The sequence below is a fragment of the Microcaecilia unicolor genome, chromosome 7, assembly GCF_901765095.1.
Source record: "Microcaecilia unicolor chromosome 7, aMicUni1.1, whole genome shotgun sequence".
In the NCBI taxonomy this organism is placed as follows: domain Eukaryota; kingdom Metazoa; phylum Chordata; class Amphibia; order Gymnophiona; family Siphonopidae; genus Microcaecilia; species Microcaecilia unicolor.
Window position 1 is genome coordinate 887,499 of NC_044037.1, and position 27,243 is coordinate 914,741.

General features: G+C 46.1%; 1 protein-coding gene across 1 annotated transcript in view; it reads right to left on the bottom strand.

Moving 5' to 3' along the window:
• TAF1 (TATA-box binding protein associated factor 1) overlaps positions 1-27,243 on the bottom strand; it is a 493,091-nt gene that overhangs the window by 302,206 nt on the left and 163,642 nt on the right. Inside the window, 1 exon segment of the mRNA XM_030210565.1 lies at positions 8,623-8,727. Within this exon segment, the coding sequence (XP_030066425.1) occupies positions 8,623-8,727 (105 nt within the window).

The following is a 27,243-nucleotide window of genomic DNA, read 5'->3' on the forward strand; positions in this document are numbered from 1 at the left end:
ACCCAACGCGTAATTAAACTCTGGAATTCGTTGCCGGAGAACGTAGCGAAGGCAGTTAGCTTGGCAGAGTTTAAAAAGGGGTTGGATGGTTTCCTAAAAAAACAAGTCCACAGACTGCTACTAAATGGACTTGGGAAAAATCCACAATTTCGGGAATAACTTGTATAAAATATTTGTACATTTGGGTAGCTTGCCAGGTGCCCTTGACCTGGATTAGCCGCTGTCGGAGACAGGATGCTGGGCTCAATGGACCTTTGCTCTTTTCCCAGTATGGCATTACTTATGTACTTATGTAATTACACGTTGACTGAAGAAAAAGTTTCTCCGATTCGTTTTAAATTTACTACGTTGTAGCTTCGTCGCATGCCCCCTAGTTCTAGTATTTTTGGAAAGCGTGAACAGACGCTTCACATCTACCCGTTCAACTCCACTCATTATTTTATAGACCTCTATCATATCATCCCTCAGCCGCCTTTCCTCCAAGCTGAAGAGTCCTAGCCGCTTTAGCCTTTCCTCATAGGGAAGTCGTCCTTTTTTAATACGCAGAATATATTTGGCTTGGGTTTCCAGGATGGTGTTTTTGAACAGTATCTACGCCTGATGTACATTTTTGACCCTTGCAGTCGCTCCTCTAAGTTTTTTTTTCACCTCATTTTATCATAGTCTCCTTTTTTAAAGTTAAACGCTAAAGTATTTGATTTCCTATGTATACTTACTTCAAAGCTAATATCAAATCCAATCATATTATGATCACTGTTATCAAGCAGCCCCAGCACCATTACCTACCGCACCAGATCACGTGCTCCACTAAGGACTAGGTCTAGAATTTTTTCTTCTCTCGTCGGCTCCTGTACCAGCTGCTCCATAAAGCAGTCCTTGATTTCATCAAGGAATTTTACCTCCCTAGCACGCCCCAATGTTACATTTACCCAGTCAATATCGGGGTAATTGAAATCACCTATTATTATTGTGTTGCCCAGTTTGTTTGCGTCCCTAATTTCCTTTAACATTTCTGCATCCGTCTGCTCATCCTGGCCAGGCGGATGGTAGTACACTCCTATCACTATCCTTTTCCCCTTTACACATGGAATTTCAATCCACAGTGATGCCAAGAAGTGTTTTGTTTCCTGCAGAATTTTCAATCTATTTGATTCAAGGCTCTCCTTAATATACAATGCTACCCCCTCCACCAATTCGATCCACCCTATCACTACGATATAATTTGTACCCCGGTATGACAGTGTCCCACTGGTTATCCTCCTTCCACCAGGTCTCAGAGATGTCTATTATATAAAATTTTTCATTTAGTGCAATACATATAACACATCTCCTCCGTTGAACGATTCCCTAATGTGGCTGTACCACATGAACTGGTACAAATCAAGGTAAGGTATACACAAAAAAGTGGCACAGTGGGAGGCAGGGCTGGTGGTTGGAAGGCGGGGATAGTGCTGGGCAGACTTATAAGGTCTGTGCCAGAGCCGATGGTGGGAGGCGGGGATAGTGCTGGGCAGACTTGTACGGTCTGTGCCCTGAAAAAGACAGGTACAAATCAAGGTAAGGTATACACAAAAAAGTGGCACATTTCTTGGGCAGACTGGATGGACCGTGCAGGTCTTTTTCTGCCGTCATCTACTAAGTTACTATGTTACTATTTGTTCACACCGGAGTATGCAAACACCTCTCCGGTACTATGTAAGCCACATTGAGCCTGCAAATAGGTGGAAAAAAGTGGGATACAAATGTAACAAATAAATAAAATAAATAAATATTCTCTCTCTCTCATCTTATTTCTTAGGCTCCTGGAATTCACATATAGACATTTCAAACTATGTTTGTTGTTCCTATTTACATCATGCTCAGTACTTGACAGTATTAATTTGTAATCTTTTGTCTGTTTTTTTATTTTTATTTAAGGACACTACTACTACTACTTAACATTTCTAGAGCGCTACTAGGGTTACGCAACGCTGTACAGTTTAACAAAGAAGGACAGTCCCTGCTCAAAGGAGCTTACAATCTAAAGGACGAAATGTCAAGTTGGGGCAGTCTAGAATTCCTGAATAAATAATTTGGAACATTAACTTGCATGTCCTTGGCATCTTTGGACTTGTGGTTGTGGTGACTAATGGTAGGGAAGGCTATTGAAAAAGAGTTCATTGACATGGACCTAACTGTTAAAAGAACAACCTGAATGAAGGTTTCTAAATGGAAAGTGGGCTTTGGCTTATTGGTCTGGATCACCTGATCTACTATGGTCCCTTTGGCAACCTCACTATCAGGATATCCTATCTTCTCTGTTTTGGTGATATCTTTGAAAGATACCTTATCCCGAACCATGCGCTTTTGAGCGACTGTCGGCCTTCCCCCATATCTAGTTTAAAAGCTGCTCTATCTCCTTTTTAAATTCTGATGCCAGCAGCCTGGTCCCACCCTGGTTAAGAATCAAAAGTCTTCCACAACAAATTGCAAGCACAAACCAAACGAGCAGTGGACATCACCACAACCACAAGTCCAAAGATGCCAAGGACATGCAAGTTAATGTTCCAAATTATTTCTTTGTCAGTGATACATACAGGCAAAACCCAACACAGGCCCTGCTTCAGCACAAAGGCATTCATCAGGGGTCATGTATGGATCAATGCATGCACAGCTGTGTCAGTGAGTACACCCCACTGTTATGAAACAGATGCAGGATACTTAAAAACAAAAAATGCTCCGAATGTAATGGTCACAAGGCTAGCGTTTCTGTTTTTAAGTATACTGTCAATAAACACTCCTTGTTTGGTTTATACTATGGACTTTTCCTCTAGGAATTTGTTCAAACCTTTTTTAAAACCAGCTACATTAACTGTGTTTACCATTTGCTCTGGCAATGAGCTCAACAGCTTACTCTCACACTCACTGAAATATTATTTTCTCCTATTTGTTTTAATGAGTCACAGAGCAACTTCATGGAATAGTCTTTGTACTCTTTGAAAGAGTAAACAATTGATTCACATTTACCCATTCCACTCCGGGGGGGGGGGGGGGGGGGGGGGGCCTGTCAAGATGGCGCCGTGAGCTGCTGTGTTTGAAGCAAGCTCCTGCCCCCGATTGCCGAATTTTATTACTTTGCCTATTCTTTGAATTATGCCTCATACAAAATGTAAGGGAACGATCCGGGGGGGTTCCCCTACCTTTTGGGACGTCCACGCCGGTAACCGTAGGACTGGAGCGCTTCTTCCCCGCCATTTCCCAGAGAAGCGGAGCGGAGTCCACAGAGGCTGGAACTGGTGAAGCGGTTCCCCCGCTGGAAATAGAAACATCCCTCTCCCCGCCAATATCTGCGACGCCTCCTTGCCCTGCAACTATTGCGACTCGAACGGGGTTTACTATGGAACCTGGAAAGTGTTTTTCCGAGGAGCCCAGAGGGGAGTTCGAGCCCACGAGGACACCTAAGGCTGCAGGAGAGACGGAGGTGAGCCTCGGTAAGATCTGGCTGAAGCTCTTAGAAATGGAGAAAACTCTGACACAATTATTACTACTACTACTACTATTTAGCATTTCTATAACGCTACAAGGCGTACGCAGCGCTGCACAAACATAGAAGAAAGACAGTCCCTGTTCAAAGAGCTTACAATCTAATAGACAAAAAAAAAAGTAAGCAAATCAAATCAGTTAATGTGTACAGGAAGGAGGAGAGGAGGGTAGGTGGAGGCGAGTGGTTACAAGTGGTTATGAGTCAAAAGCAATGTTAAAGATGTGGGCTTTCAGTCTAGATTTAAAGGTGGCCAAGGATGAGGCAAGACGTAGGGGCTCAGGAAGTTTATTCCAGGCGTAGGGTGCAGCGAGACAGAAGGCGCAAAGTCTGGAGTTGGCAGTAGTGGAAAAGGGAACAGATAAGAAGGATTTATCCATGGAGCGGAGTGCACGGGAAGGGGTGTAGGGAAGGACAAGTGTGGAGAGATACTGGGGAGCAGCAGAGTGAGTACATTTATAGGTTAGTGGAAGAAGTATACCTCTTCAGAGAATCTTCTGAAGAGGTAAAAACTTTGAATTTAAACGTGCAGGAGGTGAAGAACTCCCTAGATATGGTGAAACAAGATTTTTCCTTGAAAATTGAAGCCTTGCAGAGAGAATCTAAGCAAACTGATGAATTTAAAATGGCTGTGATAAAGGACAATATGGAAATAAAAAGGAAGATAGAACAAGTGGAGAATTATAACAGGAGATTAAATCTCCGTATACTGAATTTTCCTAGACTGATGGGGGTATCCCCAAAGGACATGTTCTGTAGATATTTGAAAGAGAATTTGCAATTTCCTCAGGAAGTGTTTCCCCCGTTGAATAAGACTTATTACATACCAAGTACAATGAAAAAAGTAGGGACAGAGAACTCAATAGATTTACAAAATGCCACAGCCTTTTTGGAACAAACAATTGAAGAAGCACCTGAAAGAGGGACGTTGATTGTATCATTTGTTTTTCAGCAGGATTTGAATGCAATAATGCGTCTTTACTTTAAATCAACTAACCGTATGTTTGCTGGCCAGAAAATCTGGCTTTATCCGGACATGACTAAGTTCACTCAGGAAAAACGGAAAAAATTTCTCTCTATGAGGCCAAAAGTTTTGGAATTAGGGGGTTCCTTCCTTCTGGCTTACCCCTGTAAATGTGTTATCAGGTTAAATCAGATAAAATACGTTTATTATTTGCCTGATCAGCTTCAGACCTTCCTAGACAGTAAATAACGGCAGAGTTAAGTAGTAGGGATTCACGGACCCATATTTTCTTGTTCAATAATCAGCGCTTCAATAATGTGCAGCACTGCGTACGCCTTGTAGCGCTATAGAAATGCTAAATAGTAGTAATAGTAAGCTGTGTTAACTTCACTAATTCCTAACCCCCCCCCCCCCTTTTTATATTGAGGTCTAATGAACCCATGTTTTGTTAATTATAGGAGGAAGAAAATATATATTTAGTCTCCTATTGTAAGTATTATTACTTTATGGCTGTATTTCACTTTGCAGTATTACAATATCTGTATAAGTATATAAAAATTCAATAAAAATTATAAATAATACCCATTCCATTCAGGTTTTTGTACACTTGAATCACATCTCCCCTCAGCCATCTCTTCTCCAAGACGAAGCGCTATTATCTCTGTAGTTTTCCATCCCCTCAATCATTTTGGTCGCCCTTTTTGGTACCTTTTCCAGTTCCACTATATCTTTTGATCCTGGTAATCAATGGAGGAGTAGCCTAATGGTTAGTGCAGTGAACTGATTTAATGTATTTGCCTGACAGTTGAATTTCAACAGTGCACAGTAGATGGGAAGGTGAAGGTTTGGAGTGCTACCACCGGAGAGAATCGTTTGAGAGACAACAGAAGTCTACATGAGAGATTAAAGTTCGACGTACCTCTCTGGTTGGATAAGTACAAGCTGTTTCACCATTTTCTTAATATACTGATTTTTGATACCAGCATGTTGATTATATATATTTTGGGGAATTTTCCCTTAGAAAAGTGATTGCTATTATTTTTCAAAGCACATTCTTTCATAGTTTCAAACATTGGTTTCTTAATTAAGTGTGTGTGGGGGGGGGGGGGGGGGGGGGAATACCCAATACAAAAAAAACTCCTTCTAATAGAGAAAAACTATTTGTTCCAAAAAATCCTCCCTATGTATCATAAATATTTGACACACCAGAAGGGTGGAGGAAGCCAAATCACAATTCTCAAGTGGCTCAACAAATCATTTATTCTTTCAAAGTCTCGGGAATGAAAATTTCCCAGTTCTGACAGATTGAACCTTACACGGGCCATGTTTTGCCACCCAAAGGCTTCTTAAATAAAACAGAAAATTCAGTCATAATACATATAAAATAAATACCTGTAAAAACATAAAAGGATAAAAATATTATAAGATAAAATAAAATAAAATGACATAATACAGGTAAGAAGCAAAAACAGAAATAATATTACGCTACTCCTCTTACAGTTGAGAAGTACCAGGAGGTGGTATTTATATTCATAATTGAATTTCCTCACTGGGAATTTTTGAGATTTCATTTGATAATTTTGTTATATCCTAATGGAAACTATGAAAGATTAGTAGCTTTATGGTACAAGCAGGTCTATATTTTAGCATTACCTTACAGTTCTACCATATAAGTCTTGCTGCTAAGTTTTCCTTATTGTGGGGGGGGGGGGGGGGCGTGTCCAAGATGGCGGCATGCTGAATGCTAGCGTCGGAGCTCTTTGTTAGTCTGTCGAATTTAACGAGTTTTCCTTAAACAAGATGCCCCATACCAAACGTAAGGGAAAAGTAGCGACCTCGGCTACTAGAACATCCTCCCCGGTGCAACAGACTATCGAGAGATATACCACGAAGCAACCTACCTTGGATTCTGGAAGGGGCCCTGCTGTCTCCATGGGTGAAGACTTCCTAGGAGACCTGGAGCTTGAGGTAACACTCTCCCCTCCAGATCTTCATCCCCCACCGATTCCCATAGAACGCCTATCCTGGCGTGACCAACGCGACCCGGAAGAGGTCGACGTGGTCTCGACTCGAGGAGCAGGAGCGGCGACTTCTGAGGGAAGCCTGATGTCAGCGGCTGAACATCATACCCCGATACGGGGGGAAAAATCGGCGGTAACCCTGGAGAGCATTTGGATGGCTCTCCAGAGAGTGGAGTTAACGGTGGCCAACTCAGCAAAGGAGATTAAAGATTTAGTGAGTACCGTTGCAACTTTATCCCAGACCTTTACCACAACTCAGCAAGAAACAAAGGAACAATTGGAAGGTCTTAACCAAGATGTTAAGAATATGAAAGAAGTCTCCGTATCACTTGTAAAAGATAATATGGCTACACAACGTAGACTAGAATTATTAGAAAACTTTAATCAGAGACTTAATCTGAGACTCTTGAATTTCCCGAAAGAAATGGGCATCAATCCTTTGGATGCATTTAAACTATATTTGCAGGAGGTATTAAACTTTTCCCCGGAATCCATTCCACCTCTGAACAAAATATATTACATTTCCTCAAAAAAACCACCTGTAACAACTTTACAAGCTATTCCAGAGGAAATTCAAGAAGAATCTTTGAACATTACTGATATATTAGAGACAACCCTAAGTGTAAATTCTGAAAGATCAACACTAATTGTATCTTTTGTTTTTCAACAGGACTTAGACGCAGTGTTACGAATATACTTTAAAAAAATGCAGACACTATTCAGGGGTAAAAGAATTTGGATATATCCAGATATAACTAAACAAACTCAAGAAAGGAGGAAGCTGTTTTTAGTATTGAGAGCAGAAGTTATATCTATAGGGGCTTCCTTCTATCTTAATTACCCCTGCAAATGTGTTGTAAAGTATCTGGGACTAAAATATATTTTCCATCAACCAGAACAACTAAAAGTATTTATTAATATGAAGAAATTGGCTAACCGTTAACCCTTTGAAGATAATTAAGTGTATCAAGATTGGTTTGCATGCTAAGCATATTTCCTCAATTTAATTTCTTACATATACTAGTCTTCTTAATTTGGTAGACCTCTCCCCCCTTTCTGTTGTGGTCTAAAGAAGATTAACCTGTTTCCTTTTTGAATAATTTTGCCTGTTATGGGAAGGAATATTGTTTCTCATATAACAATGTTTTTGTCTGCATTGCCTGTTCAAATGTAACAATTTGTTTAATTTGATTAAAATATAAATAAATAAATTTAAAAAAAAAAAAAGTTTTCCTTATTGCTTTGCCATACTAATATATCTATCCTTCTATATCATATATATTTTTTTATATTACCAACAAATTGTAATACATTTCCAAAGTGTGGCATTCTTCTCTCATGTTGCCAGCAAAACCAAGAGAACTCTTTTCTTTGTTCTAGGACCACTTTAAGGAAAAATCATACTCCAAACAGACGAGACGAGCCATAAACTCTAACCTCCATTTCCCTACTTTCAAAGGCGTGAAATACAAGACGCTACACGCGTCAACCTTTTCTCACACGAGCACGCAACGTTGGAACTCACTGCAATGCAACTTAAGAGCGATTCACGAACAAGCATCCTTCCGCAGATTACTGAAGACCCATCTATTTGAGACAATTTACGGAAAAAACCAAAACACATAGAGCCCACACTCACTTACATAAATGCATCACACATCCACTTATGATCTCTCATCCCCCCTAATTCCACATTACTCATACATATACTTACAGGAATATGTACACCATGTGCCTATGTGTCTTAACACTGCCCTTAAGCTTCCCATTGTCTCCTCCCAAACTCTCCCTGTTGATGTCCCATTGTGATATTCCTAATGATAATTCGATTATCTCGCATAACTTGTACAATGTAACCCATAACCAATTTGTAACAACTGTATTCTCATTACTCATATCTTATTGTAAGCCACACTGAGCCCGCAAAGAGGTGGGAAAATGTGGGATACAAATGCAAACAATAAATAAATAAATAAAACCAGAGTAATTATTACCCTTATACTACTAACTAGCTCCCACTGCCATGGACTGATTTGTATTTAAGCAACTTGACACATATATTTATGTAATCTATAGCAGAGACAAGAGGTAATTTTCTTCACAGTTTTTCATCTCACCTGCAGTAACTGTCCTGGATGCAGAGATCCTAGAAAAGGTGATGTATGACAATATACAGTCTCTCCATATTTACAGTCTGGAGCTCCTGGATCTTTACCAGGTTTCTGAAAAAAAAAAAAGAGAGAAAAACAAAAATGCAGTTAGTGAGATCCTCCCTTAGAGGCCAAAACCTCTATGTGGATGGGGGGGGGGGGGAGGGCTTAATTCTATAGAGAATTCTTCACATATAAAGTATGACTTACAAACGAAGGAGGCCTTATACAAAACTGCATGGAGTTCTATACACTAAGTATGCATGGTGACAAGACAGTATATTCATGTAGGCATTCTCAGATTATAGTACAGTACACCCATTATAAGAGTACAGGAATGCATTTATATCAACTTTAGACAGCATGTAAATAGAAACAGAGAAAATGAAGGCAGACAAACATAAGAACATAAGCGTTGTCATACTGGGACAGACCAAAGGTCCTGTTTCCAACAGAGGCCAATCCAAGTCACAAGTATCTGGCAAGATCCCAGGACAATAAAACAAGATTTATCTAGCCTGCCCAGCCAAAGCATTTATTAATCTCTAATATCCCTTCTTCTTTCTTAGAGATCCTCTATGCTTCTCCCATGCTTTTTTGAATTTCGATACAATCTTCATCTCCACGGAGAGGTTATTCCACACATCCTCTGCTCTTTCTATAAAGCAGTATTTTCTGTGTCCCCCCTTCATTTCAGAGCTTCCTTTCAATGGAAAGAGATTTGCCTTCTGTGGCTGTTCCTCTCAGGATCCACTAATTCCAGCAATCTCTAAGAGCCCTTTTACAAAGGGCTTGCTATGTGCCATTGGGCTTGTCGCAGGCCAATTCAGAACTACCGCAGGAACCTGGTGGTACAAAATATTTCGTATTTTTGTAGTGCCGGGGCTTACCTGGCAGTTAATTGGTGCTGCCCGTTTATAGCTAGGTTAGTGCAGGAGTCCCTACCGTCATCTAAATAGGTGGCGGTAAAGGCTTTCCCTGGAAATGGACGCAAGCCAATTCCTGTGATTACCACAGGGCCATTTCCTTAAAAAGAAAAAAACAAGGAGGGGACTCAGCGTGTGTCAAAAACATGTGCCGACACTTTTACCACAGCTTGGTAAAAGGGGCCCTGTCTTTTCTGTCACTGCTACTATCCCTAACTTTGATACTCACTTCTTCTGTACTCTTTCCTGGCAAATATTAGTGTTCCTTTCAGTTGTGTTTTTTTAACTACTTGTTTTTAAATTATGAACTATTTTGAGGTACACCAAGATAATAAACAATAAACCATTTAAGCCACGGAAATGTCTATCATATCTCCCCTCTCCTGCCTTTTCTTCCCAAGTATCTGTCCCCGTATACAGCGAATGCTACATACCTGTAGAAGGTATTCTCCGAGGACAGCAGGCTGATTGTTCTCACTGATGGGGTGACGTCCACGGCAGCCCCTCCAATCGGAATCTTCACTAGCAAAGTCCTTTGCTAGCCCTCGCGCGGCCGTCTTCCCGCCCGAAACCGGCTCGAGCCGGCCAGTCTCATATGTAGCAAGACAAGAGAAGGGAAGACACAACTCCAAAGGGGAGGCGGGCGGGTTTGTGAGAACAATCAGCCTGCTGTCCTCGGAGAATACCTTCTACAGGTATGTAGCATTCGCTTTCTACGAGGACAAGCAGGCTGCTTGTTCTCACTGATGGGGTATCCCTAGCCCCCAGGCTCACTCAAAATAACAACCAAGGTCAATTGGGCCTCGCAACGGCGAGGACATAACTGAGATTGACCTAAAAAATTTACCAACTAACTGAGAGTGCAGCCTGGAACAGAACAAACAGGGCCCTCGGGGGGTGGAGTTGGATCCTAAAGCCCAAACAGGTTCTGAAGAACTGACTGCCCGAACCGACTGTCGCGTCGGGTATCCTGCTGCAGGCAGTAATGAGATGTGAATGTGTGGACAGATGACCACGTCGCAGCTTTGCAAATTTCTTCAATGGAGGCTGACTTCAAGTGGGCTACCGACGCAGCCATGGCTCTAACATTATGAGCCGTGACATGACCCTCAAGAGCCAGCCCCGCCTGGGCGTAAGTGAAGGAAATGCAATCTGCTAGCCAATTGGATATGGTGCGTTTCCCCACAGCCACTCCCCTCCTATTGGGATCAAAAGAAACAAACAATTGGGCGGACTGTCTGTTGGGCTGTGTCCGCTCCAGGTAGAAGGCCAATGCTCTCTTGCAGTCCAATGTGTGCAGCTGACGTTCAGCAGGGCAGGAATGAGGACGGGGAAAGAATGTTGGCAAGACAATTGACTGGTTCAGATGGAAACTCCGACACGACCTTTGGCAGGAACTTAGGGTGAGTGCGGAGGACTACTCTGTTATGATGAAATTTGGTGTAAGGGGCCTGGGCTACCAGGGCCTGAAGCTCACTGACTCTACGAGCTGAAGTAACTGCCACCAAGAAAATGACCTTCCAGGTCAAGTACTTCAGATGGCAGGAGTTCAGTGGCTCAAAAGGAGGTTTCATCAGCTGGGTGAGAACGACATTGAGATCCCATGACACTGTAGGAGGCTTGACAGGGGGCTTTGACAAAAGCAAACCTCTCATGAAGCGAACAACTAAAGGCTGTCCTGAGATCGGCTTACCTTCCACATGGTAATGGTATGCACTGATTGCGCTAAGGTGAACCCTTACAGAGTTGGTCTTGAGACCAGACTCAGACAAGTGCAGAAGGTATTCAAGCAGGGTCTGTGTAGGACAAGAGCGAGGATCTAGGGCCTTGCTGTCACACCAGACGGCAAACCACCTCCATAGAAAGAAGTAACTCCTCTTAGTGGAATCTTTCCTGGAAGCAAGCAAGATGCGGGAGACACCCTCTGACAGACCCAAAGAGGCAAAGTCTACGCTCTCAACATCCAGGCCGTGAGAGCCAGGGACCGGAGGCTGGGATGCAGAAGAGCCCCTTCGTCCTGCGTGATGAGGGTCGGAAAACACTCCAATCTCCACGGTTCTTCGGAGGATAACTCCAGAAGAAGAGGGAACCAGATCTGACGCGGCCAAAAAGGAGCAATCAGAATCATGGTGCCTCGGTCTTGCTTGAGTTTCAACAAAGTCTTCCCCACCAGAGGAATGGGAGGATAAGCATACAGCAGGCCCTCCCCCCAATCCAGGAGGAAGGCATCCGATGCCAGTCTGCCGTGGGCCTGAAGCCTGGAACAGAACTGAGGGACTTTGTGGTTTGCTCGAGATGCAAAGAGATCCACCAAGGGGGTGCCCCACGCTTGGAAGATCTGGCGCACCACTCGGGAGTTGAGCGACCACTCGTGAGGTTGCATAATCCTGCTCAGTCTGTCGGCCAGACTGTTGTTTACGCCTGCCAGATATGTGGCTTGGAGCACCATGCCGTGACGGCGAGCCCAGAGCCACATGCTGACGGCTTCCTGACACAGGGGGCGAGATCCGGTGCCCCCCTGCTTGTTGACGTAGTACATGGCAACCTGGTTGTCTGTCTGAATTTGGATAATTTGGTGGGACAGCCGATCTCTGAAAGCCTTCAGAGCGTTCCAGATCGCTCGCAACTCCAGGAGATTGATCTGTAGATCGCGTTCCTGGAGGGACCAGCTTCCTTGGGTGTGAAGCCCATCGACATGAGCTCCCCATCCCAGGAGAGACGCATCCGTGGTCAGCACTTTTTGTGGCTGAGGAATTTGGAAAGGACGTCCCAGAGTCAAATTGGACCAAATCGTCCACCAATACAGGGATTCGAGAAAACTCGTGGACAGGTGGATCACGTCTTCTAGATCCCCAGCAGCCTGAAACCACTGGGAAGCTAGGGTCCATTGAGCAGATCTCATGTGAAGGCGGGCCATGGGAGTCACATGAACTGTGGAGGCCATGTGGCCCAGTAATCTCAACATCTGCCGAGCTGTGATCTGCTGGGACGCTCGCACCCGCGAGACGAGGGACAACAAGTTGTTGGCTCTCGCCTCTGGGAGATAGGCGCGAGCCGTCCGAGAATCCAGCAGAGCTCCTATGAACTCGAGTCTCTGTGCTGGGAGAAGATGGGACTTTGGGTAATTTATCACAAACCCCAGTAGCTCCAGGAGGCGAATAGTCAACTGCATGGACTGCAGGGCTCCTGCCTCGGACGTGTTCTTCACCAGCCAATCGTCGAGATATGGGAACACGTGCACCCCAGCCTGCGAAGTGCTGCTGCTACTACAGCCAAGCACTTTGTGAACACCCTGGGCGCAGAGGCGAGCCCAAAGGGTAGCACACAGTACTGGAAGTGACGTGTGCCCAGCTGAAATCGCAGATACTGTCTGTGAGCTGGCAGTATCGGGATGTGTGTGTAGGCATCCTTCAAGTCCAGAGAGCATAGCCAATCATTTTCCTGAATCATGGGAAGTAGGGTGCCCCAGGGAAAGCATCCTGAACTTTTCTTTGACCAGATATTTGTTCAGGGCCCTTAGGTCTAGGATGGGACGCATCCCCCCTGTTTTCTTTTCCACAAGGAAGTACCTGGAATAGAATCCCAGCCCTTCTTGCCCGGATGGCACGGGCTCGACCGCATTGGCGCTGAGAAGGGCGGAGAGTTCCTCTGCAAGTACCTGCTTGTGCTGGAAGCTGTAAGATTGAGCTCCCGGTGGACAATTTGGAGGTTTTGAGGCCAAATTGAGGGTGTATCCTTGCCAGACTATTTGGAGAACCCACTGATCGGAGGTTATGAGAGGCCACCTTTGGTGAAAAGCTTTCAACCTCCCTCCGACTGGCAGGTCGCCCGGCACTGACACTTGGATGTCGGCTATGCTCTGCTGGAGCCAGTCAAAAGCTCGTCCCTTGCTTTTGCTGGGGAGCCGAGGGGCCTTGCTGAGTCGCACGCTGCTGACGAGAGCGAGCGCGCTGGGGCTTAGCCTGGGCCGCAGGCTGTCGAGAAGGAGGATTGTACCTACGCTTGCCAGAAGAGTAGGGAACAGTCTTCCTTCCCCCGAAAAATCGTCTACCTGTAGAGGTAGAAGCTGAAGGCTGCCGGCGGGAGAACTTGTCGAATGCAGTATCCCGCTGGTGGAGCTGCTCTACCACCTGTTCGACTTTTTCTCCAAAAATATTATCCGCACGGCAAGGCGAGTCCGCAATCCGCTGCTGGATTCTATTCTCCAGGTCGGAGGCACGCAGCCATGAGAGCCTGCGCATCACCACACCTTGAGCAGCGGCCCTGGACGCAACATCAAAGGTGTCATACACCCCTCTGGCCAGGAATTTTCTGCACGCCTTCAGCTGCCTGACCACCTCCTGAAAAGGCTTGGCTTGCTCAGGGGGGAGAGCATCAACCAAGCCCGCCAACTGCCGCACATTGTTCCGCATGTGTATGCTCGTGTAGAGCTGGTAAGACTGAATTTTGGCCACGAGCATAGAAGAATGGTAGGCCTTCCTCCCAAAGGAGTCTAAGGTTCTAGAGTCCTTGCCCGGGGGCGCCGAAGCATGCTCCCTAGAACTCTTAGCCTTCTTTAGGGCCAGATCCACAACTCCAGAATCATGAGGCAACTGAGTGCGCATCAGATCTGGGTCCCCATGGATCCGGTACTGGGACTCGATCTTCTTGGGGATGTGGGGATTAGTTAATGGTTTTGTCCAGTTCGCAAGCAATGTCTTTTTTAGGACATGGTGCAAGGGAACAGTGGACGCTTCCTTAGGTGGAGAAGGATAGTCCAGGAGCTCAAACATTTCAGCCCTGGGCTCGTCCTCCACAACCACCGGGAAGGGGATGGCCGTAGACATCTCCCGGACAAAGGAAGCGAAAGACAGACTCTCAGGAGGAGAAAGCTGTCTTTCAGGAGAGGGAGTAGGATCGGAAGGAAGACCCTCAGACTCCTCGTCGGAGAAATATCTGGGGTCCTCTTCCTCTTCCCACGAGGCCTCACCCTCGGTGTCAGACACAAGTTCACGGACCTGTGTCTGCAACCGTGCCCGACTCGACTCCGTGGAGCCACGTCCACGATGGGGGCGTCGAGAGGTAGACTCCCTCGCCCGCATCGGCGAAGCTCCCTCCGCCGACGTAGTCGGGGAGCCTTCCTGGGAGGCAACGGCAGCCGGCGCCACGCTCGACGGTACCGGTGGCGCAAGCACCGCCGGTACCGGAGGGGTAGGGCGCAACAGCTCTCCCAGGATCTCTGGGAGAACGGCCCGGAGGCTCTCGTTCAGAGCGGCTGCGGAGAAAGGCATGGAAGTCGATGCAGGCGTCGACGTCAGAACCTGTTCCGGGCGTGGAGGCTGTTCCGGGCTGTCCAGAGTGGAGCGCATCGACACCTCCTGAACAGAGGGTGAGCGGTCCTCTCGGTGCCGATGCCTACTGGGTGCCGACTCCCTCGGCGACCCAGAGCTCTCGGTACCGACACGGGAAGGGGACCGGTGACGATGCTTCTTCGATTTCTTGGAACGAAGCATGTCACCGGAGCTTCCCGGTACCGACGAGGAGGAAGTAGAATCCAGCCGTCGCTTCCTCGGGGCCGAGGCCGAAGGAGGTCGGTCTCGGGGGGGCTGTACCGCAGGAGCCCTCAGGGTAGGGGGAGACCCACCCGAAGGCTCACCGCCACCAGCAGGGGAATGGACAGCCCTCACCTGCACTCCCGACGATGCACCACCATCCGACGACATCAGCAGACGAGGTCCCGGTACCACCGACGTCGATGCAGCTATCCGATGTCTCGGCGCCGATGCAGAGGGCCGATGCCTCGATGCACTCGATGCACTGGCGGCCGAGGATGAAGCTCTGGACGCTGAAGACGTCGATGCACACGATACCCCCGGTGCCGATGCCGACGAAGAGCCCGAGAACAAAACGTTCCACTGGGCCAATCTCGCTACCTGAGTCCGCCTTTGCAAAAGGGAACACAGACTGCAGGCCTGAGGGCGGTGCTCGGCCCCCAGACACTGAAGACACAACGCGTGCCTGTCAGTGAGCGAGATAACCCGGGCGCACTGGGTGCACTTCTTGAAGCCGCTGGAAGGCTTCGATGTCATGGGCGGAAAAATCACGCCGGCGAAATCAAAATCCGAAATGACGAAAATGAGCACCAAAAACTTTGAGGGAGAAAAATCTCGACCGAGGCCGAAAAGAGGCCTACCCCGACGACGAAAGAAAACTTACCGGGGCAAAGACTGAAAATACGGGAAGGGGCAAAACGAAACCCGAGGGGGCTTCCGGAGCACTTCCCGAACAAATTCTTAAGATTTTCCGAAGAAAAAACACGTCGAATAGAAAAAGGACGCGCGAGGTCGACTTTCCGGGGCTCGACACGGCGAAAACACAACCGTACCGAGTGCGGACGAAAGAAGACTGGCCGGCTCGCGCCGGTTTCGGGCGGGAAGACGGCTGCGCATGCGCGGTGCGCGCGGGCGCGCGAGGGCTAGCAAAGGACTTTGCTAGTGAAGATTCCGATTGGAGGGGCTGCCGTGGACGTCACCCCATCAGTGAGAACAAGCAGCCTGCTTGTCCTCGGAGAATGTACTTTATTTCGTAGCCACCCTCTGGACTGACTCCATCCTGTTTATATCTATTTTAAGGTATGGTCTCCAGAACTATACACAAAACTCTAAAGGGGTCTCAGCAGAGACTTATACAGAGGCACTGTCACATCCTTTTGCTTTTGGTATTCCCCTCCTTATATACTCAAGCATTCTTAAGCATTTGCTATTGCCTCTCTCTAATTTGGCATCTTAAGATCATCAGATGTGATCACCCCCCAAGCCCTGTTTTTCTTTCACGCACAAAAGTACTTCAACCCCTAAACTGTACCACTCCCTCGGGTTTTGGTAGCTCAAATGCATGACCCTGCTTTTTTTTAGCATTAAAACCTAGCTGTTAAATTCTAGACCGTTCGTCAAGCTTTGCTAGGTGCTCCTCATATTATCCAGACCATCAGGTGCGTCTACCCTATTGCACCTAACCACTACACCTCTATTCAGGAAATCTTGACTGCTCCAACTTGACATTTCATCCTTTAAATTATAAGCTCCTTCGAGCAGGGACTGTCCTTTTTTGTTAAACTGTACAGCGCTGCGTAACCCTAGTAGCGCTCTAGAAATGTTAAGTAGTAGTAGTAAAGAGACAAACCTCAACAGACAGCCCTTCCACAGTATCACTTACAAAAATGTTAAAAAGAACTGGATCAAGAACCGATCCTTGCAGCACGCCACCAGCGGTAACATCCCTTTCCCGAGAGTGAGCTCCATTTACCAATACCATTTCCATGCATGTTACAGAGGCAGGTTGTTACTGCCTCTCTTTTCTAAAACAGATTTAAAATGGACATCATTTTCTCCCTATGCAGGAGTGTGACCAGTATGCAGTTAGAACCTCTTCCCTGAGGAAGTTTTCGAAACCTGGCCAAAACGGCGGAGGTTCTCCTGTGTTGAAATTTTGCTGCCAGTTAAAGATAAGTGATGTCATATGCTATACGGGACTTGTTAATTGCTTGAAAATGCTTTAAATGAAGTTAAATACACTAAAGCAATTTAAAAAGTACAACTACATGGATCAATGACGATTTGCACCACAACCATTGTCTCAAAGGAACGTATGTTCATATGGTGTGAGCAGCAGTAGACTCTGAAGATCCCCTTAAAAAATAAAAAATGTAAAAAAAAAATAAAAAATTGACTGCACTCATCGATACTGACATGAAAAAGTTTTTGATATGTTAAATATTATACAAAATGTCAAAATATTGCTTTAAAGGTTACTGTTGGGACAATGTATGCACTGTGTTGATTTTGGGTCCCCACGTATTAAATATACAGTCTGCGGAATTGGAATTTCTAGAATATAGTTATAAGCTGTGATAAATAAGAGGCTGTCCTAGCCGGGGCAGGCCACTAGTTGGCGATGTTCCCCTAAAAATGTCCAGGATGTCCGGGGTAGGCCACTAGAGGGCACTAGGAGAATAGGTGGAGGTCGCTAGGCCCGGGGAGAGCCCTGGGAGGTCCACAGGTGTAGGAAGTTATGGGCTGGGTCCGGTGTAGCTAATTAACCACTTTATACCCCAAGTGAGATGTGAAAGAAAAAGAAGAGAGCTGGCAGCTGAAGGAAGAGAATCCCCCTGGAAAGAACTGACTAAACCCCTAGGGACTTGTGGTGGACTGTGTGCTCAAGGAAGAAAAACAGGCTGGGGTAAGAAGTCCCTAAAGCATTAGTGTTGGACTGTTTAGCCTCAGTACTTAGAGGAACTGTGTGCTCAAAGAAAGGACTGTGAGTCTAAAGAAAGAAAGGACTGGGTGTCCAAGGAAGGAAGGACTGGGTGTCCAAAGAAGAAGTAGGGCTGTGTGTCCCAGTACTGAGAAGCAGGCTGCAAAGCCTGGGGTTAGAAGTCCCCAAAGTATTGAGGTTAGTGCTGAGCCCAGGAATCTGTGTGGGGAGGCTCAGTGTGAAGATATGTGAATGTTAAAGTATTTAGGCTAGAAGAACTGTGCCCAGGGGCTGGAATAAAGAATTGCCTGAATATGCTGTTGGTAAGACCTGTTTAATTTTGCCTCTGGAGAACCAGGTCACCCTGAGCGTGAAAGGATAACATGCTAATCTGCATACAATTTGCATACTGAGAACCAGCTCACCCTCAGTGAGAAAGGGGCCCAGGAGCTTGAGGTTGGATTGCTCAGGATGCTGGGAAGAGATTGTTTGGAGTCCTGTTCAGAGGCCACAGGCCAGTGAGGCCTGCTGGAGAGTGGGAGCAGAAGCCTCATCTTCACAAAGCATACCCAGTTCCAATGGAGAGAAGCACGGAGAGCCAGTGCAATCTGCACAACAATACCAAGAAGCAGTATAGCATACGCCTAGACCTTGATAGACGCTAGTGAGCCATGGCATCTAGCAGCCATATCAGCCAACTGAAAACCGAATGCTCAGGCCCCAACATTAAGTAACAATGCAAATGCAATCTAACCACTGACTACAAGAAGCATAGCTAACCACAAACCCAGCACCTATCATCATCTATTACAAGGGAATAAGTGCATCCAATTCTCACCCAGAGCAAGAAGTGCTCACTCTTTCCTCAGAATAAAACAGGCAAGCAGCAGATCCTACCCTCTCTCCACCTAGAAGCAGCAAAGCAGTACACAGTCCAACCACTTCACCGCTGCTGAAAACCAAAAGATTTATGCAACCCTGCTTTTCAGACAAGCAGACATCCATATTCTTTGCTCACCAACTTCATACAGATGTGTACATGCCTCCATCACAAAGAACCAGATGCACAAACCCATCAACCTACAAAGAATAAGCAGACACACACTTCCTTTCCCTAGCAAAATCAAGCAAATGTAAACACCTTTTCACTTGCTAATAAGAAGAAACTTCTTGCCTCATGTACCCTCATTTTTCTCCATGAGGAGAAAGCATAATACTCCCTCCCCCCCTCAATAAACTAATGAAGAAGATTAAGCACAGTACTCCTCCTAAGGGCATACAGGAAGAAAACAAAGATAACAAGACAGCACCACATAAGCCCTCAAAGATAGGTAACATCATCCAAAGGAGTCCAAGTGGGAAAAAAATGTCCCTTTAGTCTCAAAGGCTTCCAGCACTGTTCTAGCTGATCTCATATGCATGCAAATTCCAACCCTGCATCATCATGTGGGGATACCTCAGTCTTTTGAACAGCAAATTTAGGAAACTACTCCAGGAGGAGCTGGGTGAGTACGTGAGGACTTGCATCTTGCTGTTCATGGGTAAAATGGAGGGAGGAAAAAACAGAGATAATGGTACAGGGGTGGGAGAAAGAAAGATAATGGACCGTAGGTAGAGGGGGTAGGAGAGAGATAATGGACCAGGGGGTTGGGGGGAGACAGATAATAGACCAGAGGGTTTGTGGGAGAGAGAGATAATAGACCAGAGGGTTTGGGGGAGAGAGAGATAATAGACCAGAGGGAGGAGAGAGGAGGAGATGATGGGCTCAGAGGGAGGGAGGGGACAGAAAGATAATGAACCTGGGGTGGAGAGGGTGATGGGACAGATGACGTCTCACTAGCCAAAGAAATCCACTGACTGATTCACTCCCTTCCTTCTCGTATTGCCTCAGGAATGAGAAAGCCAGTGGCATGCCTCGAGCCACCAATGCTTGCACTCCCCAAGTTCGTGCATGAATATGATAATGCTCGGGGAGTACCGGCATCGGCAGCTGGAAGAATCCCACCAACATCCTCGCTCCTGAGGCAGTACAGTGAGGAAGGAGGTAGCTTTGGCAGTGGATTTCTTCAACTGGTGGGACTTCAGCATCACCACCAGCAAAGGTATAATACCTAATGTGGGGGGAGGGGTGGAAATATGTGTCCATCCCCAATCCACCCCCCCCCCCCCCCCAATGGTCTGCTGGCTATGTCCCACAATTAACTGTGATTACAGATCTTAATCAAAATGCAGCCATATATTTAATCTATTCTCTCAATCTTAATTGAAATTGAGGTTTTGTTTACGTTTCTAAATTACCTTTCCTATGCTTATCTCAAAGTGTCTCCACTGTTGGTTAGTTTACATTGTCTTCCAGTGCAAGCAAGTTTTATTTTTAAGAAATGATGGTTTGGGGTCACGTGATGCCGAGCTGAAGAGCAGGCGCGTTTGAGAAGTGCTCCTGCCTATATGGGTCAAATCCCCCCTCCCCCGAGGTCCGTTTACCATCTTTCTCCTAGCACAATTGGATAGCGGGAAGCCTCTGAGTGCTAACTCTGCACCATCTATGTTACTTACCACCAGGATGTCTAGCACGACGTCAAGGAAAGTGTCTGACCGCGGTCAATCTGGAGACAAAATGGCGGAGACTGAACAAACAGGCGGGCCCTCGGTGAGCTCCGCGTAGGTGGCGGCTGAGCTGCGGGTTATTCTGGAAGACTCCATGGACAAAAAATTGCAAAAGATAGCAGACAAAATAGACTTGGTGGGTTCTCGAGTGGAAACTATGCATACGGATTTACAGGCTTACCAGCAGCGATTATCTACAGGAAATGGGGCAACGCGAGCTTAGAGCGGTGATAGCAAAGATAAAATTGAAGATCTCGAAAATCGTTCGAGAAGGAACAACTTGAGATTTGTGGGCCTCCCCGAATCCATCAGAGAAGTAGATCTGAGGCAGTTTTTGGAAGACTGGCTCCCAAAGGTTCTTCTACTACTACTACTACTACTATTATTTAGCATTTCTATAGCGCTACAAGGCGTACGCAGCGCTGCACAAACATAGAAGAAAGACAGTCCCTGCTCAAAGAGCTTACAATCTAATAGACAAAAAAATAAATAAATAAAGTAAGCAAATCAAATCAATTAATGTGAACGGGAAGGAAGAGAGGAGGGTAGGTGGAGGTGAGTGGTTACAAGTCAAAAGCAATGTTAAAGAGGTGGGCTTTCAGTCTAGATTTAAATGTGGCTAAGGATGGGGCAAGACGTAGGGGCTCAGGAAGTTTATTCCAGGAGTAGGGTGCAGCGAGACAGAAGGCGCGAAGTCTGGAGTTGGCAGTAGTGGAGAATTATCACAGCAGGCGGGCCCCCTGAGAATGGAGAGGGCCCACCGTGTTACATCTGAGGAAGTGAGCCCTTGTGCCCCAGCTGAGCACGGCGAAGATGGAGCAGCACCGCACTCGGTCAGGCAGCCAGACAACCCCTAGCTTCACCTGGAAAGCGACCGCCGTTCCCCGAGAGTTGAGCCCCCAGGTGCAGGTGGCCACCAGGACTTCCGGAACCGGCGGGGTGTACGGCCACCAACCAGACAGGCGGGGAAGCTGACACAGTCCACGGACCAGGGAGGCAGCACACAGCAGAGTAGTCAGGAGTCAGTCCAAAGTCTGGGCAGGCAGCAACACAGCAGAGTAGTCCGGAAACAGTCCAAGGTCTGGGCAGGCAGCAACACAGCAGAGTAGTCAGGAAACAATCCAAGGGTCAAAACACAGGAACACAGGATCATAAGATAACCGGCAGAAGAATACAGATAAGGACTGCGACCTCTACAGCATTAGAAGCCGAAGCATGGAAGGACTGGTGGCAGGGCTTTAAATAGTACAGGAATTAGGCTCAAACATGTGCAGCTGTTCCAAGATGGCTGCCCCCATCAGAGGAGATGCTCTACGCCCAAATATGGGCTTCCTTCCTGAAGCTGCCCAACTCCAAGATGGCCACCACAACCTGAGAAGCCCATCTCCAAGATGGCCACCCTATCCTGGAGATACCCACATCCAAGATGGCCGCTGCATCCTTGACGTTATGCTAGACATCCTGGGGGTAAGTAACATAGATGGTGCAGAGTTAGCACTCAGAGGCTTCCCGCTATCCATGGAGGAGTGGCCTAGTGGTTAGGGTGGTGGACTTTGGTCCTGGGGAACTGAGAAACTGAGTTCGATTCCCGCACAGGACAGCTCCTTGTGACTCTGGGCAAGTCACTTAACCCTCCATTGCCTGCTGCATTGCGCCTGCCATGAGTGGGAAAGCGCGGGGTACAATGTACAAAAAAAAATGCCCATACCCTGCACAAGCAGGCTGCACCTCTGGAGGAGTGTAACAGAGTGTAACACACCGCAACACACCACTTGGGAACATTGAAACCATCTGAGACCAGGCCACGCGTGGTGATCTGCAAATTATTGAATTATGCTCATAAACATGAGCTATTCCGCACTACAAGAACAGCGATGGACCTCCAATATGATGACAACAAAATTCTGTGTTTCCAGGACTTCTCAGCTTTGGTAGCAATCTAATGCAAGGCTTTTCAAAATGTCTGTGCCCTGTTACACAAGAAAAAGGTGCCCTTCGCACTGCTGTATCCAGCACGATTAAGGATTACAAATGGAGAGAAGCTTCATTTTTTTTCAGGACGCTAAGGAGGCATTGCAATATGCAAGGAACACGTTGAATCTAAAAGAAGGGTCTGGAACATAATTTGGAGGCAGACATTACGCAAGAATCTAAGAACATGGCAGCTCTGTGGTAGAATGAGAACAGAGGATTTAGTCCAACAAGTGGGACACGCACACATCCTTGAAAGTGCGCTGTCGGTCCTTAGAGCTCACATTTTGGACCACTGATTGTTGACAACCCGTGAGACCTTAATGGGGGGTTAAGTTTCATTGATAAGTATTTAGGAGAATAATTTTGTAACTTGTGCTACAGAATACCTGATGGTAACTCAGTAGATGTGATACTGCATTATGGAGAAGGCGGGGGTTAACTGGTTAAAGTTTGGGCAAGGGTGGACTCGGGGAGGTAAGGGGGGGGGAGTACTCCTCACAGTGGCTGGGGCCTGGGTAGGTCATTGCAAGTTGGGAACCACAGGTCTCTTGGGAGATACAGGGAGGGGGTTGGGAGTTTGAGAGGAGAGGTTAGAAGGGAGGAGGGTTGGAGGGATGGGGGTGAATGTGGGGGAGATGCATGGATTATTGTTTGGTGTTGGTTTATTTTTGCTTTTGGTATGGCATGGTTTTGTTTCTTTCTTAGCCTCCCTTCTATTTTATACATAGGTTGCCCTTCATAGTAATGCAATATAAGAGAATGAGATGACTTCCTTGAAGGTCATATCTTGGAATGTGGGAGGGGTGGCCTCGCCAATTAAGCGACAAAAAAGTTTACGAGCACTAAATAGACAACGAGCCGACATGGCGATGCTCCAGCAAACTCATTTGTCCTCAGCAGAACATAAAAAATTTCAGAGACGGTGGGTAGGGGAAGTAGTGGAATCCCCAGCTGAGAATAGGAAAGCAGGGGTACTTATTCTGTTTAGAAAGGGTTTGGACATACAGATACATAAGGTCATACAGGGCCAGAGGCGACGATACGTAGTAGCGTTGATCACCTTAGCAGGACAGCAACTTCTGCTATGCAATTTTTATGCCCCAAATGTATATTCCCATAGAGTTTTCAGGCAACTGATAGGGCTTTTATTGCCTCTACAGAAAGACAATTTGCTACTGGGGGGGGGACGACTTTAATACAATATTCGATCCGCAGATGGATACATCTAATCCACCACCATCGGCGCGTATGGATGTTTCCGTTGGGTTACCCATGTTATTCGAGGCGTTGGACACTTTGGATGTCTGGAGGGTTCTGCACCCAGGCGAAAGAGATTATACCCACTTGTCCCGGGCACACTCCACACAGTCCAGAATTGACTATTTACTAACCTCAAGAGCATTGTTAACCAAAATAACTAAGGCTGAGATAGGCTCATATGGGGTGTCTGATCATGCAATGGTGTGGCTCCAGATGCAGATTGGCGGGCAGGAAGGGGGGAAGGGGAGTTGAAGGTTTCCTTCAGAACTGTACACAGATCAAACTTATCACTCATTCATATGCAACCCATGCCCTTTCCTTTTCTTCCCACAGTACCTCAGAAGCAAAGACAACACTTTTCCAATTACTTTTCCCCTCTCAGTAAATAATTCCTCACATGCAAATATTGAAAATAATCAAAATCTCAAAGCAAAAATTACTCCTTCAAACTTTCAAATGAACAGATTTCTCCCTTCTCAACAAACTGAATATATTTATTTATTTATTTCACTTGTATCCCACATTTTCCCACCTATTTGCAAGCTCAATGTGGCTTACAAAGACCTGTTGTGGCATCGCCATACAGGATGGAGTATACATTTGGTGATACAAAGAAGAATACATTTGGTGTTACAAGTAGTCAAGGAAGACAAGAGGATTTGATCAAGTAGTTGTAAAGAGATACATTCTGCCTAAGATTGGAAGGGTGTTGTGTTACGGTTAGTTATGGATTCTCGTGGTAAGCTTTGTCAAAGAGGTACGTCTTCAGTGACTTGCGGAAGTTAGTTAATTCTTTCATCGTTCTCAGGTGAGTTGGAAGTGCATTCCACAGCTGTGTGCCCATATAGGAAAAGCTAGTCATGTGAGTTAGTTTGTATTTTAATCCTTTACAGCTGGGGAAGTGTAGGATGAGAAAGGTGCGTGAAGATTTTTCTGCGTTTCTGGGTGGTAGGTCCACTAGGTCTAGCATGTAGGTCGGGGCATCTCCGTAAATGATTTTATGAACAATCGTGCAGATCTTGAACGTGGTACGTTCTTTACATCCAACATAAAGTGCATTGCAATAATCCAGGTGACTTAATACCATTGACTGTACCAGGTTCCGGAAGATGGCCCTTAGGAAGTAGGGTTTTACTCTTTTGAGTTTCCACATGGAGTGGAACATTTTCTTAATTGTATTCTTCACGTGGTTTTTAAGTGTAAGATTTCGGTCGATGGTCACACCCAGAATTTTCAGATTGTTTGAGACTGGGAGGGAGAAGTTTGGGGTGGTTATGGTGGAGAATTTCTTTGTGTTGTGTTTTGAAGTGATTATAAGACATTGTGTTTTTTCTGCATTGAGTTTTAGTTGGAATACATCCGCCCATGAGTGCATGATTTGGAAGCTTTGGTTGATTTCATTGGTGATTTCATTTAGGTCATGTTTGTGATGTAGATCGTGACATCGTCTGCATATATGTATGGGTTGAGTTTTTGGTTGTCTAGTAGCTTGGCTAGTGGTATCATCATTAGGTTAAAGAGGGTTGGTGAGAGGAGGGATCCTTGGGGGACTCCACATTCTGGTATCCATGGGGCTGATATCTCCATGTTAGTTGTTACTTGATAGGATCTTGTTGTTAGGAATCCTCTAAACCAGTTAAACACATTGCCTCCCACTCCAAAGTATTCCAGGATGTGTAGTAATATACCATGGTTGACCATGTCGACGGCGCTGGACCTGTCCAAACTGTAAGAGAAAGTATGTTTTTGCCGGTTGCAATTGTTTGTTTTAAATTTATTAATTAAAGGTACTAGTACTGTTTCTGTGCTGTAGTTCGATCGAAATCCTGGTTGCAATTCGTGCAGTACTGAGTGTTTATTTAGGTGGTTAGTGAGTTGTTTCGTCACTATGCCTTCCATAAGTTTGGTTATCAGCGGGATAGATGCTACTGGGCAATAGTTGGTTAAGTCATTTGTACTTTTCTTAGCGTCCTTAGGTAAAGCAGTAAGTAGTATATTTCCCTTATCTTTTGGGAAGAGGCCATTTTGTAGCATGTAGTTTATATATATATATATATATATATATATAGGTGACCAATGCTTCCTCTATCTCAATATCTGTATACCCCCTTCTTGGCCTGCATAACTCATTACTGTAAGACACAGGATCTATCAAGGAGATGCTGCTCTTCCCCAGTAATTTTCCCCTGACCTTCCCCAAAGTCACCAAAAGATGAACACAGGAGACAAACAATTTACACGTAGAGTGTGATAAAAGCTTCACTTAGCTTTCAAATCTTTAGAACGCACACCAAATGATCCACAGGAGACAAATGTGCTAAAGCAACTTTCCTTAGAGGCAAGTTGAACAAAACTGAATATCTTTCTGACTGATGCCTCTGAGATAAAGGAACTTAAACTGGAAGGTGTATATAAATATCTAGGAGTGGAGGCGGAAACAACTATCTACTACTACTATTTAACATTTCTAAAGCGCTACCAGGGTTACGCAGCGCTTGCTCAGTTTTAACACAGAAGGACAATCCCTGCTCAAAGAGCTTACAATCTAATGGACAAATGTACAGTCAGTCAAGTAGGGGTAGTCAATTTGGGGCATTCTCGATTACATGAAAGGTATAAAGGTTAGGTGCCGAAAGCAACATTGAAGAGGTGGGCTTTGAGCAAGGATTTGAAGATGGGTAGGGAGGGGGCTTGGCGTAGGGGTTCAGGAAGTTTATTCCATGCGTAAGGTGATGTGAGGCAGAATGGGCGGAGCCTGGAATTGGCGGTGGTGGAGAAGGGTGTTGAGAGGAGGGATTTGTCCTGTGAGCGGAGGTTTCGGGAGGGAACATAAGGGGAGATGAGGGTAGAGAAGTAATGAGGGGCTGCAGACTGAGTGCATTTGTAGGTAAGAAGGAGAAGCTTGAACTGTATGCGGTACCTGATCGGAAGCCAGTGAAGTGACCTGAGGAGAGGGGTGATATGAGTATATCGGTTCAAGCGGAATATAAGGCGTGCAGCAGAGTTCTGAACTGATTGAAGGGGGGATAGATGGTTAAGTGGGAGGCCAGTGAGAAGTAGGTTGCAGTAGTCAATACGAGAGGTGATGAGAGCGTGGATGAGAGTTCGGGTGGTGTGCTCAGAGAGTAAAGGGCGAATTTTGCTGATGTTAAAGAGGAAGAAGCGACAGGTCTTGGCTGTTTGTTGGATATGTGCAGAGAAGGAGAGGGAGGAGTCGAAGATGACTCCGAGGTTGCGGGCAGATGAGATGGGGAGGATGAGGGTGTTATCAACTGAGATCGAGAGCGGAGGAAGAGGAGAAGTGGGTTTTGGTGGAAAGACGATAAGCTCGGTCTTGGCCATGTTCAGTTTCAGGTGGCGGTTGGACATCCAAGCAGCAATGTCGGATAAGCAGGCCGATACCATGGCCTGGGTCTCCACGGTGATGTCTGGTGTGGAGAGATACAGCTGAGTGTCATCAGCATAAAGATGATACTGGAACCCATGGGAAAAGATCAGTGAGCCCAGGGAAGAGGTGTAGATTGAGAAAAGAAGGGGTCCAAGGACAGATCCCTGGGGAACTCCAACAGAGAGCGGGATGGGGGTGGAG